The sequence below is a fragment of the Vicugna pacos genome, chromosome 5, assembly GCF_048564905.1.
Source record: "Vicugna pacos chromosome 5, VicPac4, whole genome shotgun sequence".
NCBI classification, from domain to species: domain Eukaryota; kingdom Metazoa; phylum Chordata; class Mammalia; order Artiodactyla; family Camelidae; genus Vicugna; species Vicugna pacos.
In genome coordinates this window covers 2093546-2108920 of record NC_132991.1, presented here as the reverse complement: position 1 = coordinate 2108920, position 15375 = coordinate 2093546, and the positions used below count along the sequence as shown (strand labels likewise).

The 15375-nt window shown below is 42.4% G+C and overlaps 1 protein-coding gene across 5 annotated transcripts in view; it reads left to right on the top strand.

Annotated features, from left to right (window-relative positions):
* FAM168B (family with sequence similarity 168 member B) overlaps positions 1–15375 on the top strand; it is a 37929-nt gene that overhangs the window by 290 nt on the left and 22264 nt on the right. For 2 of the 5 annotated variants that reach the window (XM_072960767.1, XM_072960765.1), the window contains exon 2: positions 15052–15132. In XM_072960767.1, coding sequence (XP_072816868.1) covers positions 15052–15132 — 81 coding nt within the window. Of the gene's footprint in view, positions 1–7717; positions 7993–8067; positions 8199–15051; positions 15133–15375 lie in introns of those variants that run through there. The other 3 variants (XM_072960764.1, XM_072960768.1, XM_072960766.1) reach the window with 3 other exon arrangements.

The following is a 15375-nucleotide window of genomic DNA, read 5'->3' as shown; positions in this document are numbered from 1 at the left end:
AAGCGCTAAATCTTCCTTATACGGGAACTGTAATTAAGCATACTCCATCCAGAGGGGATATTTATCCCCTCTCCAACCCATCCCTTAGTGTGAGCTATGCATAGTCACCTTCTTGCAAAGAGTACAGTGTTGGAAAGGGGAAAAATAACTTCCGGGTGGAGAAACCTGACACTGTTCGACCACGTGATCGAGGTTAACGATAATAGTGATGTCATGTTGGGTATTTACCCTTGACGTGATATAATGACAATGTCACTTTTCCTGCGGTCTTATTCTCAAAAAAGCCACAGCCCCAGTCTGTCTAACTATGAGAAAAACTTCAGACAAATCCCAGCTGAAGGGGACTCCACAAAATACCACACGAGTATTCCTAAAAAACTATCAAGGTCGTGAAAAACAAAGAAAGGCTGAGAAACAATCATATGCAATATGGTGGTAGTGCCCTGGATGGGATCCTGTAACAGAAAAAAAAAATGTTAGCGAAAAACTTTGTAAATTCCAGATAAAGTCTTGATTTTAGTTAATAGTAATTAGGAATTTTTAGTTTTGACAATTGTACCATGGTCACGTAAGATGTTAACGTAAGGGGAAACTAAGTCAAGGATATAGTCCCTCATTATCCTCATAGAATGGTTCCAGGACCCTGCTCCCCAACCCCCCAGGATACCAAATTCAAGGGCGTTCAAGTCCCTTACATTAAATGGCTTAGTATTTGCATATAATCTATGCACATCCTCCCATATATTTTAAATCATTTGTAGATTACTTGTAATACCTAATTCAATGTAAATGCTATATAAATAGTTGTCAGCTTGCATGGCAAATTCAAGTTTTGCTTTTGGAACTTTCTGGATTCTTTTTTTTCAAATGTGTTCAATCCATGGTTGACTCTTTGGATTCACAGATACAGAGGGCCCCACTGTACTTCTTCGTAACTTTTCTGCAAATCTAAAATTATTACAAAACAAAAATTTATTAAAGAAAAAAAAACACAGTGGAGGGGAAAAGAGAAATGTCAATTACCTTTACTGCTAAATTATTAAGATGCTTTTAAGCCCCTGTGGGGCCTCTGAGGGCAGGATAAGTATATTGCCTGGGCAGTGGCCTGAGGAAACCTCCCTGCAGCCCTGCTTCTGAATGGTGAATACGCGTGTTCCTGTTGTTACTGAATCCAAACTCTGCTCACTGCACAACAGGCCAATAAATTGGGAGACGAGTTGTTGGGGGAAGGAATAACGACTTTATTCGGAAAGCCAATAGACCGAGAAGATGGCAGACTAATGTTCTGGAGAACCATCTTCCTCAAGTCAGAATTCAGGCTCCTTTTATACTAAGAAGAGGAGGAAGTGTAGTTGGTTATTGCAAACTTCTTGGTGTCGGAATCCTTTGTTCTTGCAGCTGTCCACAAAGAGTCTGGTCACGGTGTCCCTGTAAACTCCAACAAGACGAGTGTTATTTTCTGTTCTGCAACTTTTTATCTTTATACGAATGGGAAAGTGTTATACCCTTAAAGATCAGAGCCTTGAGAATGGGCTGTCCTGTCTATTTCAGGCTCTAGGCAACATCCTTTTACAAAAGGTGCAGAACCAGCATGAACAGGGAACAGAGCACAGAGTTAGAGCTAAAGTAACAGATCTAATGTGGAGTCAGATTTGTTCTCCCCTATTACAACATGAGTGAACACTCATCAAGCTGTACACTTAAGATTTGTTGTATGTAAATGACCTTTCTCTAACACACACACACACACACACACACACAAAGTTCTATAAACTTTAAAAAAAAATGGGGGAAAGGCCTGTAGTTACTGAGCTTCAAAACTCCAAATTCTGATGGTAACGGCTTCTGTCTAAACCCAGCTCCTTTCTGGGGAAAGAAATGCAGGATGGGGTGAACTGTGATGCTTTCCAACCCATTATGTTATAAGAGAGTGTAACTTAGCATAGGGGTCAGAGACTGGAATCATCTGGAATTCTTCCTGGATCCAACACCTGTGGATGAGCTTGAATGCAAGGTTCCTGACCCTCTCGAAGTAAAGCCACAAGTCTAGCCCTAACTGCTGCCTTCAGTGTTAGGTATCTTTCAGGGCTTGGATTTGGAGGATCCAAAAATATACCAACAAATTGTCTTTGAGTGACGGGACTGTGGATGACATTTCTTTTTCCTACTCATTTGTACTTTGCAAATTTTCTTTAATGAATCACTTAACACTTAACTTAAAAATCACATTAACAACCACAAGAAAGAGTGATGCTTGAATCTAGTTTGGTGTTAAGTAGATGTTCCAGGAGCTGGAGCAGGAGCCTCCACTAATAAGTTGTCTAGTGTAGTAAAATTGGCTTTCTGTCTGAGTTTGGTGACAAGATAATACAGTGGGGAGAAGGCTAACTTTGGAGGAGCCCCACATCCACCAATACTGGATCTGTGGCCAATACTGAGAAGTGGGCTTCAAGGAACCACACTGGGGCTCTGCTTCCATCAGTCACCTGGCTCCTTGGCTCCATAGAATTTGTGGTCCTCAACCTCAGTCTAACCCAGTGACAACCAGATTGTCCCCACTCCCTTTATTTTGCCTCACTTTCTAGTACTGCCTTCTTTATTGAAAAAAGAAAGTAGTAAGTTCTTGTGGTTAAAAAAGAAACTTTAAATAGGACGGGAAGTAAAATGTCATGTCTCCCTGCCATGTCCCACATAATTTGGAATGAGAATCTTGCAAGTATCAGGAGGTAATAGACACTCTTTTATTTCCCATTTCCTTTACCTCTTCTAAATGGATCACAGCTGCTCATGTTTTTGCCTTTACTGAACTACTTGTTTCTTATCTCTCTCTCTCTCTATCTACCTATCTACCTACCTACTGCAGGGGTGCCATTTAGGATAGAGCGGTAGGACTTCACCTCCCCACAGTCTTCACCAGGACCCCAAATCATCCCAATATACGTCTAATTCTAGCGAGAACAGAGCGTGAGTCAAGCCAAAGGCCACCTCGGGACTAGGAAGCCCTTCCACCCAGCGTGATGCACCTTTGCCCCTCCTGCAGGGAACTGCAAGCCCTGCCTCTACTGTGCAGGAAACAATGAGTTTTTGTGCACTTACATTTGAGTAGATTTTCCCTCAACATCTACTGAGAAGGCTTGGCTTTCTTCAGTTGAGTCCATTTCATTTGAGGAGAGCAGCTGGGTTTTTGGCCGCTGTGAAAATGAAACTGCATGTGCACACAAGAATGGGGAAGAGAGATGGGGTCCAGCTGTGGCACAGGCAGTCTCCCAGTCACTCTTCCTGTGTGCAGGCCCGTTTCCCACCTTTCCCCTCCACACCCTCACACCTTTCTGGTGCAGCTCTTCCTGCCTATTTGAACCCTCCACTTGAAAGTGAGCCCCTTCCCTCCCCACTCCACGAGGGCATCTACCGCTGCTTCCCTTCCCTGTGCTGCTTACTGCTTTTTAACATCCATCGTCCATTTCATGGACGTCTAAGGGGAAACTAGAAGGCAAAAGTGCGTTCTTGTTCTGCCACCTTGAATCAGAAGCTTCCAACCCCAGTTGCTTTCTATTGTACTCAACTGACTCAAAATGTTCAATTAACTGACAGTGCCCTTAACTTGTTTTCCCGGGCCATTCAGGACTTTTCTTTTATCTTAATAGGGCTTTGGAAGGGAAGAGCTGTAGATCTCTGTATGTAACCCAATGCGTGGCACCAAAACAGAATTTTGCACTCTCAAAAACTCTGCCTCCAGCTAGATGGTGAACAGAAAGCAGTGTTATTTTCTTATTAAGCCCTCAGCTTATGTATATTTGACAAGAAAAACACTGACTTCAATACAAAAGCAAGCAAAGGATATGTAATCAAGCAGGACCCTATTGTCATCTCTGACCATCTGATAGCTGTAGTGGTGTTTGTAACTGCTTAATTGTATGATGATTTAAAGGGGTTTTCTCATGCTCTTGTTGACCAGGGTTAGACCAGAAAGGAAGGAGGCTTGAGTGGTCCACCCTATGCCCTTGTGGTGCTGGTGTTGTATGAGGAATCATGCTCAGTGCCTTGCTTTTGCCCCAAGTACTCTTCTCCTGACCCCAGTGCCTTCGTCTTGACCCCTTGTGGTTTCCTTGTATCCTGTTGTTTGAACTGCAGGCCTCAGCCTGCAGGAGGAGGTCCCAGGCCTTAGTCCACTTAAAAGGCTAAAAGCATTTATCAACCTGACTTTAAACTGTGCAGGTTTTTCTCTAGAGGAGTTTTCCGCGGAGCCCCTTTCTACACATCCTTTGTTCTAGTTACAAGAATATTAACAGAGTCCCAAAGCTGGAGGTGAACTTCCTACCCAGCAGAGGGAAGGGGACTTCTGCAACTGCAAAATCAAGAACAACTTTGCAATAGTTTGTTACCCTGTGTGTGATCTCTTTGGACACTGGCTCCGCCCCTTGAACTCTTGAACTTTTACTATAAAGCCTCCTGCCTTCCCGCCCCTGCAGGCTCACAGTCTTAGAGGCTTAGCCCACTTTGACCTCCTTAGCCTGGCAAACAAATAAGCCTGCCTTTTCTACTTCATTCAAAACTCTGTCCTCGAGTCTCAATTTGGTATGCAGTGTATGGAGGCTGTGTTTCAGTAACAGACACATGAATAAATCATTCAGTTAAGAGAAAATGCAAATACACTTACAAATGAATCTTGTCTGCAATCTAACAAATGCAATCAGAATGAATGAAATACAGATTTTCAGTGGTCAAATTTTAACAGATTTTTAGCGAAATCGTCACTTGTTAATCATTTGTCTTTTGACTATGCTCATGGTGCTTTTTGTCAAACCAACGTTTTTCACTGCCATGACTTCTGATTTTGAAAAGGAACTTAAAAAGACCTTCTTCACTCTAAGATTAAAAAAGAATTTTTCCATGTTTCTTTCTTGCTCTTTTATGATTCCATTGTTGTGCATTCATATCTTTTTTGATTTGGATTTTATTCTGGTATAATATAAGGTAGAGATTTAATTTTATATTTTTTCAGATGGCTATATTTTTGTCCCAATGCCACTTATTGAATGGTCTGTCTTTCTCCCCAGTGATTTGAGATGCTGCCTTTATCAGATATACAGTTTCCCAAATTATTTGGGTGTATTTCTGAATTTTCTGTTCTGTTTCATTGGTCTGTTACACACTGCTTTATTGGTTGAGGCTTTTAAATATGCTTTCTTATCTGGTAGGTCTAGTAGCCTCTTCTTATTCCTCTTTATTTTCAAAATTTTCCTGGGAGATGTTCTTGCTTTTGATTTTTCTTATTTATTTTTTTCTCATATGTAAATTAGAATAACTTTATCTAGTTAAAAATAATTATTGTTGTTTGATAGGAGTTGTATTAAATACATAAATTAATTTAGAAGAATTATCCAAAAATATGTTTTTCTCCATGGGTTTAAATGTTTTTTGTGCCATTTGGTGGTTATTCAAAATTTTATTCATATAGATCTTGCACAATTCTTATTAAAGTTCGTTGCGTATTATGTTGTTATATTTATATATTAGTTTATTTATTTTTCTATAAGTAACCTTGTATAAAGTTGATCTTTTCTTCCATTATATCTTTTAATGAGTTGTTATTCAGATACATGATAGCTATTTTTTTCTCATTTTGACTGCCGTTTATTGCTGAATTCTTTTATTGTTTGTGCAGTTTTTTGGATGATCCCACCTTGCTTTGGATCTGATACTTAAGTGAGAAATTTCTGTTGTGTATAGACAATGAGGTTTGGGGCATGTTACTGAAGTATTCTCTGGTTATCCTGACAGATACCAGTAATTTAAAATAAAACAAGAAAGATGCTCAACACAAAAATATATTAGGGTAAAATTCTGTGGGGGCAGTGGTATGGAAGCAGGAGTTTAAGGAGAAAATGCAAAATGAAATTTTGTTCTGTTACAGAACTCATTCATGTATTCTTAAAATGGAAAATAGTGGGACTGAAATCACCATGGTGTCTATATCCCAATGGATATGTTTTAAAGAGTAACATCTAGTTTTATTTAAAGCTATCAACACTTACAGTGTGCCAAAAATCAAGTCCTCTGCATGTATTTTAACTTGCGCTGAAATCTTATAGATGCCAAGTCTTTAGAAACAGTAGCAGGTATTCTTGGTTTGGACAGGGCAAGGCAGACTGTGCGGGGTCTTCCTGCTGAGTGCAGGCCCACAGGCTCCTTCAGCTGTCTCTGAGCCCCATCCGGAAGACCTATCCAACCCTACATCCCAGGATTCCTTCCCCTTTTTCCAAGGCAGACTCATTTGCTTTCAGCCCAGGTAGGGAACCTATGGTCCCATTAATGTTACAGACAGTAAGCGTGTTGCCAGTAGATATAGCCAGTGTCCAAGTTCTAGTCCCATCCCAGAAAAAATTCAGAGACAAGACATGGAGATCAAGAAAGTAAAATGGGGATTTATTAAGGGATGGATGGTACACTCTCAAGGGGAAAGCCAGCAGGCTCAGATGAGCAGTTACACTTGAGATTCTTTGGCAAGTTGGTTACATCAGCTGTAAAAACGAGTGGGTGGAATACTCGTTGGGGAGAGAAGGCCTTGAGGTTGTATCCCCTGACATTCATCCCAACTCCACCTTCTTGAAGGAAAGAGATTTTTGTTCGTGTTTAGACTGGATCGTGAGTGTCATGGCATTGGTGCATGATGGATACTTCTAATCTGCAAGGCTAATTTTATTGAAATGAGGGCATAATGAGCAAAAGGTTACATTTGGACACTAGAGATTCTTGCCTTTTTCACCTTCTTTTAATCGGCCTCTAGGCCACTTGTCACTCCAAAATGTGTGATTTCTTATCAGTCCCGAGGTTCCTGTTTTTCTTTCTCTGCCCGGGGACCCCTGGTGCTTACATGATGTAGGATTTCCTGCATTTGGCCCCTGCCCCTCCTGTCTGCCCAATTCCTGCCATTTGGCCTGGGTCTCCCTTCCTCTGCTTATATCTAGATGTGTGCCTGCTCTAACAAGAGCAGTTCTGGGAAAGCACAAAGCCAGACCTCCCCTTTTAAGAGCAAGTGCCCCAAAGCCAGACGTAGGGGTTTCAATCCTGGATCCCCTTCCTCCTAGTTGCATGCTGTTAAAAAACTGTCAGCCTCCATTTGCCCTAATTTCTTCATTTGTAAAATGATTTATTTACGCGACTTCAGGAACGCAGAGCACCGAGAACAGCGATGAGCCCGCGGCAGCGTGGCGGCTCCGCGAGCCCCTGCGATCCCAGGCCGAGCAGCTAGCGTCCGGGAGGACAGCGGGGCCTCCCAGACCACCTGGCGGCCAGGAAGAGTGCCCCCCACGCCGCCCGCGCCTGCATTTACACAAGGGTTCCAGCAGTGCGGGGCCGTTTAAAAATACGAACTCGAATACACTGTTTTGATCAGAAGTCAATAAAACCCTAGAATTATGTTCCACTATGTTCTTTCCACACTCCACCGCCAGGAGCGCAAGGACAGCGCGAGGAAAAACATTCCACAGGAGCGTTTACGCCAAAAGGTCCACAGAGACGTCCCCGGGCGCCGTTGACCTCTCGGGCCCTCCGCCCTCCACGCTCCACAGGCCGGGCCCCGGAACCCAGCCCGGGGGTCGCCACTCTGCGCGGCCCGAGAGGACGCCCCGACGCGGCGCTTGCCGGACGCCGCGGGAGCGCGCACCGCCCGAGCCCGGAAGGCGCCGTTGGGTCACGTGCCGGCGCGCCCCCGCCGCGGCGCGCCGCAGGCGGAAGTGAGGTCGGAGCTCGGCGGCTGCGCACCGTCGGCGGGGAGCGCGGGCTGCGGAGAGGCGGGCCGGGCCGGGCCGAGCCGGGGAGTGGGGAGCGCGGGCCGGGGAGGCGGCGGCGGCGGCGGCGACCGGGCCTCGCGGCTCAGCCCCGCATAGGAGCAGGCTTCCGCGGCGCGCGCCCCTCGCCGAGCCCCACCGCCGAGCCCGCCCCGGGCCGGCGAGCTCTGGTCACCGAGGCCCAGGCCGCCGGCGCGGCGCGGTGAGTGCGGGCGGGGCGGGCGGCAGGCGGCGGGCTCGGCGGCGGCGGCGGCGGCGTGCGCGGCCGGAAGTGCGGCGCTTTGTGTGGCCGACCTGGGCGGCGCCAAGGTCGGGCCCGCGGCGGTGCTTTGTCCCGCGGGGCCGGGCGGGCCGGTGAGGCCCGAGGGAGGCGGAGCCGGGCGGCCGGGCGGCCGGGCGCGCGGGCAGGTGCGGTGTGGGCGGCGGGAACGCGGTCGCGGGGCGGGTGAGAGGCATTCCTTGCACAAGAATGTTTTCGGGGCCCTTTTTAAGGTCCAGGTGATCAGATCGGGAAAACGAGGAAAATAGGGGAGGAGTGGGTTGGTTCTGTAAGTTAGCCCTAGGATTCTTAAGATTTTAATCATTTGCAGTGTGTAAACTATTTCACTTTGTCGACCCGCAGAGTAAACATGAATCTATTTGCTTGGCGGAAGCTTGGTGTTCCCCCTCCAGCTTGAAAGGCTTGTTAATGTTTTCATCAGAGATTAATTATGTATTCCGAGATGAGTTAATTATTGTGGCCCAGTCTAGGTTAAGTTTGAAAGAGGTGCGCTTTTATAAAGTGTCCACAGACCCGGTCTTTCTCTTTTATAGTGTGTATAAGTGTGCATCTGATAGTGTTTCATTAAAGTCATACGTAAAAGTATTTTGGACTGTTTTGCCCTGCAAGACAATTTTTTAAATGAAAAAGTTTGTCTAGTTCCTACTCATTATGTTCTCAAACCATTCTTGTGTCATTTTAGATTATTTTCTCAAGGATTCTGTGAAAAGCTTAGCAATAATAGTAGAACATATTTTTAAACTTTGGTAAGTAGACAAGGAGTGGCATACTTGGCTTTGACAGCCAAGAATTGAACAGCTCAAGGCTAATTTTTCCAGTGTTGAAGGTGCTGCGGTGTACATTGTGAAAGAACTGTGTAAAGCAGGCTTGCTTTTAGTACGAATGTTTGGGACTAACTGGAAGCCAAGGTCTGGCTTGAAGAGTTGGAAACTGCGGACTTCCTCTAGGTTCTGCTCGGTGTTCGTTGTCCAGCAGTCACCAGAAATGCCCAGCGAGTAGTGTCCCCTTTGCCTGCGTCGTGCCCGTTGGGAAAGTGGAAGGATTGGGCTGGTTGGGCGTGCGAAAGGCTAGTGCCCGCAACCCAGGAGGGAGGGGGAAACAGCATCGATCTGCTGCTGTTGCTCCTGCCGCCTCTGCCCTCCTATCAGACCTGATAACATTTGTGAGGATTCTTAGTAATATGCAGCTCAGCAACTGCCTTTCAACTCATTTCCATCTTATGGAAATGGATTGTAATGTCAGAATTATTCGAAATAAACAAGACAACAAAAAAACCCCAAATTACTTGAGTTTTCAAACATTGGGGGAATGAGTAGTGTGATTACTGCCACAGAAGTAGAGAATTAGAATTTTGAAAAAAACTTAAGTTTTCAGAGAATATTATTTTAACTTTATAGGTTCTGTAGTTTAAAGGGAAATTCCTGTGTACCAAACTTGTCTTACATAAACAGCTTGTTTTCCTGGATCAGTTGAGAGCAATTTTAAAACGACGGTCCACCAGTGTAATAGAGTTAATAGTTACTTTCCTCATGTCTGTGTTCCACGTTGTGTCTGTATCTTTGCAGTCTCTCCAATTGTTCTGTGTAGAAAAATATGAATTTCCCCCAGTAGATTGCAAACCTTGATAGTGAAGGTAGAATTTGGGGAGTTGAGAATTTTATCCTATTATATGCAGACGTTGCTGAGAATTTCCAGGGCTGATTGTGCTAAAGGGAATTCTATCTTGTAAATTGCTGTCTCTGAGAGAGCCCTTTGACATGAGTTTTGTTGATTCGAAACACCAGTATGCAAGATCTTTCAAGTTTTAGAATTACTGTTTTGTGTGGGAATTTTGTTTAGGTCATGGTATGTTTTGAAACTAGAGAAAGTAGTACAGTGAGGGGTCTTAAACATACTTTTCTTCTGATTGTTACTGAATTTTCAAATTGAGAAATTTTTGCTGTCATCTTTTTTTTAGTTTATTTTTTAAAACTTTTTTTGAGTTATAGTCATTTTACAATGTTGTGTCAAATTCCAGTGTAGAACACAATTTTTGTTATACATGAACATATATATATTCATTGTCACACTTTTTTTTGCTGTGAGCTACCATAAGATCTTGTATGTATTTCCCTGTGCTATACAGTAATAATCTTGCTATCATCTTTTTTAAAGATAAATCTTGAGATTTATCTATTTTGCTGCAGGGGTCAAATTGCCCATAGAAATTCTGACATTTGAGTCATTACAAATGGGAAACTTAAACAAAAAAAAAAGTCATGCCCAAAGTCATGTCCTCTGGATCCAGCCTTGGAATTGGGATCCTTGGCCCACACCAGATCGGACCTGGAAATTGGTGGTTTCTGGGTGGCCAGTGGCACTAGAATCCCAGATAGACTGGTAATAGTGGGTTTTTTCCCTTATTTTTTCATTATTTAAAAAGTGTGACAATACAGCATACCCAACATCTCAGTGTAACAATTATTAGCATTTTGCTGTAGTTTCCCTTTTTTGTAGAAATATTTTTAAGTTACAGACATCATGCTTTTTTTACCCAAATGGTTTAATATGGACTTCAAAAAGCCTTACATAACAAAAGTGCTGTTACCATACAGAACAGAATTAATAGTTGTTTAATGCCATTTGATACCTACCTAGCCTGTATTCAGTTGTATCCCCCCAAATCCTTAAAATATCTTTTTACAGGTTTTTCCATCTAAATCAGGACCCAGACAAAAGCCTCCTTTGGCCTTTATGTCAAATTTTGTCTTAATCTAGAATGCTCCTCCCTACCCTTCACCTTTTTCCAGACCACTTACTGAAGAAGCTGGGTCTCTTGGCCGTTAGAATACATCCTTTTGGCTTTGCGTGATTGCCGCATGGTGTTCAGCAAATGCCTCCAACTCCTGTCTCTTCCTATCACCTGGGAGTTAGCTGAATAGGCTCCAGTGGCTTCAGATTTTAATGTTTGGTGGCAGCACGCCTCAGATGATGCAGGGTAACACCTCATAGGAGGATGCCACAGTAAGTAGTGTGACTCTTGGTGATGTTAAGATTGGTCAGTGAGTTCAGCTTTCATATCCACTAATCAGTAAACAGATGTGTTTCAACAATTCTGAATTAGATTTTAAATAAATATCTCAACTGGATATTTATTTCTATGAAGAGTTCTGTATTTTCTGTTTTCAGTTCTTTTGTTAAAGAACATTCAGAAGACATTTATGAGCTCTCTGTCTGCCAAGTGCTAATGAGATGCAGGGGCCAGGGCCGAGTAAGGCATTTTTCCCTGCTCTGAAGGCACACAACCTGGGGGAAGTCTCTCATCATTTGAACAAATGACTTAAGAAGCTGTTTGACATTAGTTCACAGACCTTGTGCAAGCCGTTTTGTTGAATTGGAGAGGAAACTGCAACATTTTCTTTGATTAATCCTGTTTTTTTTAACCTATAGTTTTTAATTCAGTAAGATTTTTTAATCACTTCAGGACATACATATTAACCTCTTGGGAAGTATAAATGCTTTTAGGAAATACAACTTCTAGGTTGTTTGGAACTTACGGTATTCAGAATTCAAATGCAACTCTACATTTTTTTAGCGGCAGATAGAGGATTGTGTTACTGGTTTAGACTATATGTCAGGTCATTAAAGGACAGCCTTCAGTGCTTCATTTGAGTTGTCTACAATTTTTGGCTGTTATGAATAATGCTGTTACAAACGTTCATGTACAAGTCTTTGTGTGGATGTGTGTTTTCACTTCTCTCAGGTGTATACCTAGGAGTGGAAGTGCCAGATCAAATGATAACTCCTGTGTTTAACTGCTGTGCTGTTCATTGGCTTCATTGCCCCCCAAGTGACATCTCCTGCTCAGCCCCACGTTTAAGGATCTCCACGTGATGGTTCCAGCTTAACCTGTGTCCCCACTGCTGTCTTTGCTGATTCCCTACACTAGCCTAAGCTCCAAATAAGCCCAGTTGGACCATGTCCCTAAAGCGCATGTTGCATTTTCTAATTTTTCTGGCTTTTCAAGGTCCTGTCTGTTGTTTAGGGCTTATTGAAAATACCACCTCTGTAATCCAAAATTTTCCTGACCATTCCTCTCCTCTATTGAATTTTTGCTTTCCCCACTCAACCTTCAGAACACTTAATCCTTTATGGTTCTTAACGCTCTTTTGCGCTGGTTGATGATTTTTCATGTCTGTTGTCTTATACACCTGTGTTGTCCAGTATAGTAGCCATCACCTATGTGTGACTTTAATTAAAATGAAAGTTAAACTAAAATGCAGTTCCTTGAAATGTGCTAGCCACATTTGTGTTCAGTAGCCATTAGCGGCTCCTGTATGTGAACAGAGCAGACATACATTTCCCTCTTCACAGAAAGTCCTGTTGGACAGCACTTTTCTCTTTTGTAAACTCAGAACAAGGATTGTGACTTGCTTTTTTTTCTCTGTGGCCTTTGCATAGTGCTTTTCTTTTTTTAATTTATTTTTTAACTGAAGGATAGTCAATTACAGTATGTCAGTTTCTGGTGTGCTTTTCTCATCTTGAATTCAGTTACGAAAGTGAAATTAGATCCTGCACAGAATAGAGTTTTGGGAAGTTTTCACTTCCCTAGAGCTGATAGTTGAACCAGAGAAGGAGGTGAAATGTGTGAAGGCCTCCACAATGCTTATGTTGTAGATCCACCAAGAATGGGTTAAAAGTGCATGGTAATAGGATTGGCAGTTGCCAGTTTATTCTTAGACTGGGGTAAAACGCATGGTTGATTCCTGCCTATGTGCTGTGCCTTCCTGTCCTTGTTTCTCTCTAGTCTATTCTGTAGATCTTCATTGCCCAAGGCGGCAGCCTCTAGCCACTTGTCACTATTTAAATTGAAATTGAAATTAAATAAAACTAAAAAGTCAGATCCTAGCCACATTTTTCAGGTGCTCAGTAGATAACGTGTAGCCGATGGGGCCATATTTGACAGCACAGATGGAGAACATCTTCTTTGTTGTAGAAAATACTGTTGGAGAGCACTGATGTGCACTTCTCTCTGAGCTGTCCTTGGGGATGTCATGGCAAGTATGTCATCTGCCTTTTGGCTTGGAAGTTAAATTAGACAGTTACTTAGATGATGCATATTGCAATCACTGATATCCCCAGTTTATTTCTAATTTAGACGAGAGCTGGTTACAAAGGCTAAGGACTTGACCTAGTATATTTTTTGTGTGTACTGAGCTGCTTGGTTGTGAATATTCTGAATGAGCCAGGTGAGTCGAAAAATTTTAAGTGGTTTGTTTTTGTATTTTGTCTTGGTAATGGAATGTGATACCTGGAGTGTTTTGAGGTGCATGTGTTTTTTAGAAAGTGAGCAGGTAATTGCACCTTTTTTTGATGCCAGACATTGTTGGTGTTGGAGGTACAGCAATAAGTTCCAGTTCCCTGCCTGCCTGGGGCTGCGTTCTAGCGGGGGATGTAGTGGGGAAAGCAGACACTAAAGGCAAATACATGTACATTTTATGTTTTTATTTTTATTTTTCAAATAGACTTTATTTTTTAGAGCAGTTTTTGGTTCCCAGCAAAACTGGGCAGAAAGTGCAGAGTTCCCGTATACCTGTTACCCTGCCTTGTTATTTTGATTTTTCAGTTTAAGATCCCCCTTAATCCTTACTACCACATAACTCACTGCCGACTCACTAGTTGAGGAATACTGAATAGTCTTAATTAAGTTCACACTTTAAGAATATATGGGGCGATAAAATTCAGAGGAAGGCATAAAATCAGGGTTGTATCTGTGCAAGTTCTTGAGCTTTTCAGGAAAACAAGATTAGGAATTATAGAACACTGAATGGGTTAATAGAGTTGCTGGGCTGTAGCTAATTTCTCTTATTAGGAGATACACACATATTTGACGTCAGTTATTTCTGAAATAGGGAAAAGTACAAAAAGGACACTAAACCACCCCATCTAGAGACAATGTCTGTTCATGTGTGTATTTCCTCCCAGACTTTGTGCTGGAGGTGCACCTGCCTATACGAGTAGGCGCAAATTTGGGATCATACTGTATAATGCAGCATTATTGTACCCCCCTTTTTTCCCACTTAACATTATATCAATCTTACATTTTTAAACGCTTTTTAAAACAGGCGCACGATATTTTATGCTCTGCCTAGGTCTAGTTTACTTAACTGTTCTCTGTTATAAGGACATTACTTGCAGATATTTTTTCACTGTTTTAAGCAGGGACATAGAGAACACTTTTTTTTTCCTTGGCTTCTAATGGACTGAAGAGAGTTGTGAAGGAAAGTTTACAGCATCCCAGTGGACATCCATTAAGACTTTTGGCATTCCTTTATTGTTCTCTGTTGGCAGCAGCATGAAATGCCTTGTTTTATATTGGACTAGAGAAAGAACTTTTGCTACCTGCTTTTTTTTCTTTTTTAATTGAAGTATAGTTGATTTACAATGTTGTGTTGGTTTCTGGTGTACAGTAAAGTGATTATGTTATACATGTATACATTTTCTTTTTTTAACTATTTTAGTATTATATTTATTATTTAATTACTATTTTTTAATTTTGGTAGGGGAGGGTAATTAGGTTTATTTATTTTTAGAGGAGGTACTGGGGATTGAACCCAGGACCTCATGCATGCTAAGCTTGCACTCTACCACTTGAGCTATACCCTCCCCCCTACATTTTCTTTTCCATTGTCAGCTATTGCAAGATATTGAATATGGTTCCCTGTGCTACGCACCTTGTTGTTTAACTCTTATATATAGTAGTTTGTATCTGCTAATCCCAACCTCCTAATTTACCCCGCCCCCCCTTTCCCCTTTGGTAACCATGAGTTTGTTTTCTGTGTCTGTGAGTCTGTTTCTGTTTTTCAAATAAATTCTTTTGTGTCATATTTTGGATTCCATATATAAGTGATCTCACACACTATCTACTCTTTTGAGACTGATGATGGAGAAAAACCTGAGAACAAAGGTGCTTGACTAAATCACTTTTTTTTTCCTTTTTAGTTCTTGAAATCATGAATCCTGTTTATAGCCCGGGATCGTCTGGGGTTCCGTATGCAAATGCCAAAGGAATTGGTTATCCAGGTAAGCAAGGAAAATTTTGTTTCCATCGTTGAACTTTGAACATGTGGTGAATTTCCACGTCACTAGGAATGTTTTCAATGGGCAGACCCAGCTCAAGTGGCTTAGATAAGAAAATGTGTTGGTTCATGGAATTGAAAAATCAAGAGCTAGGACTCTCTTTGGTCAAAGCTTGATCTGGTGGCTCCGAGGGTGGGGACCAGGGTCTGGTTTCACTACCTCCCGGGCTCAGCTTCACTTCCCCCT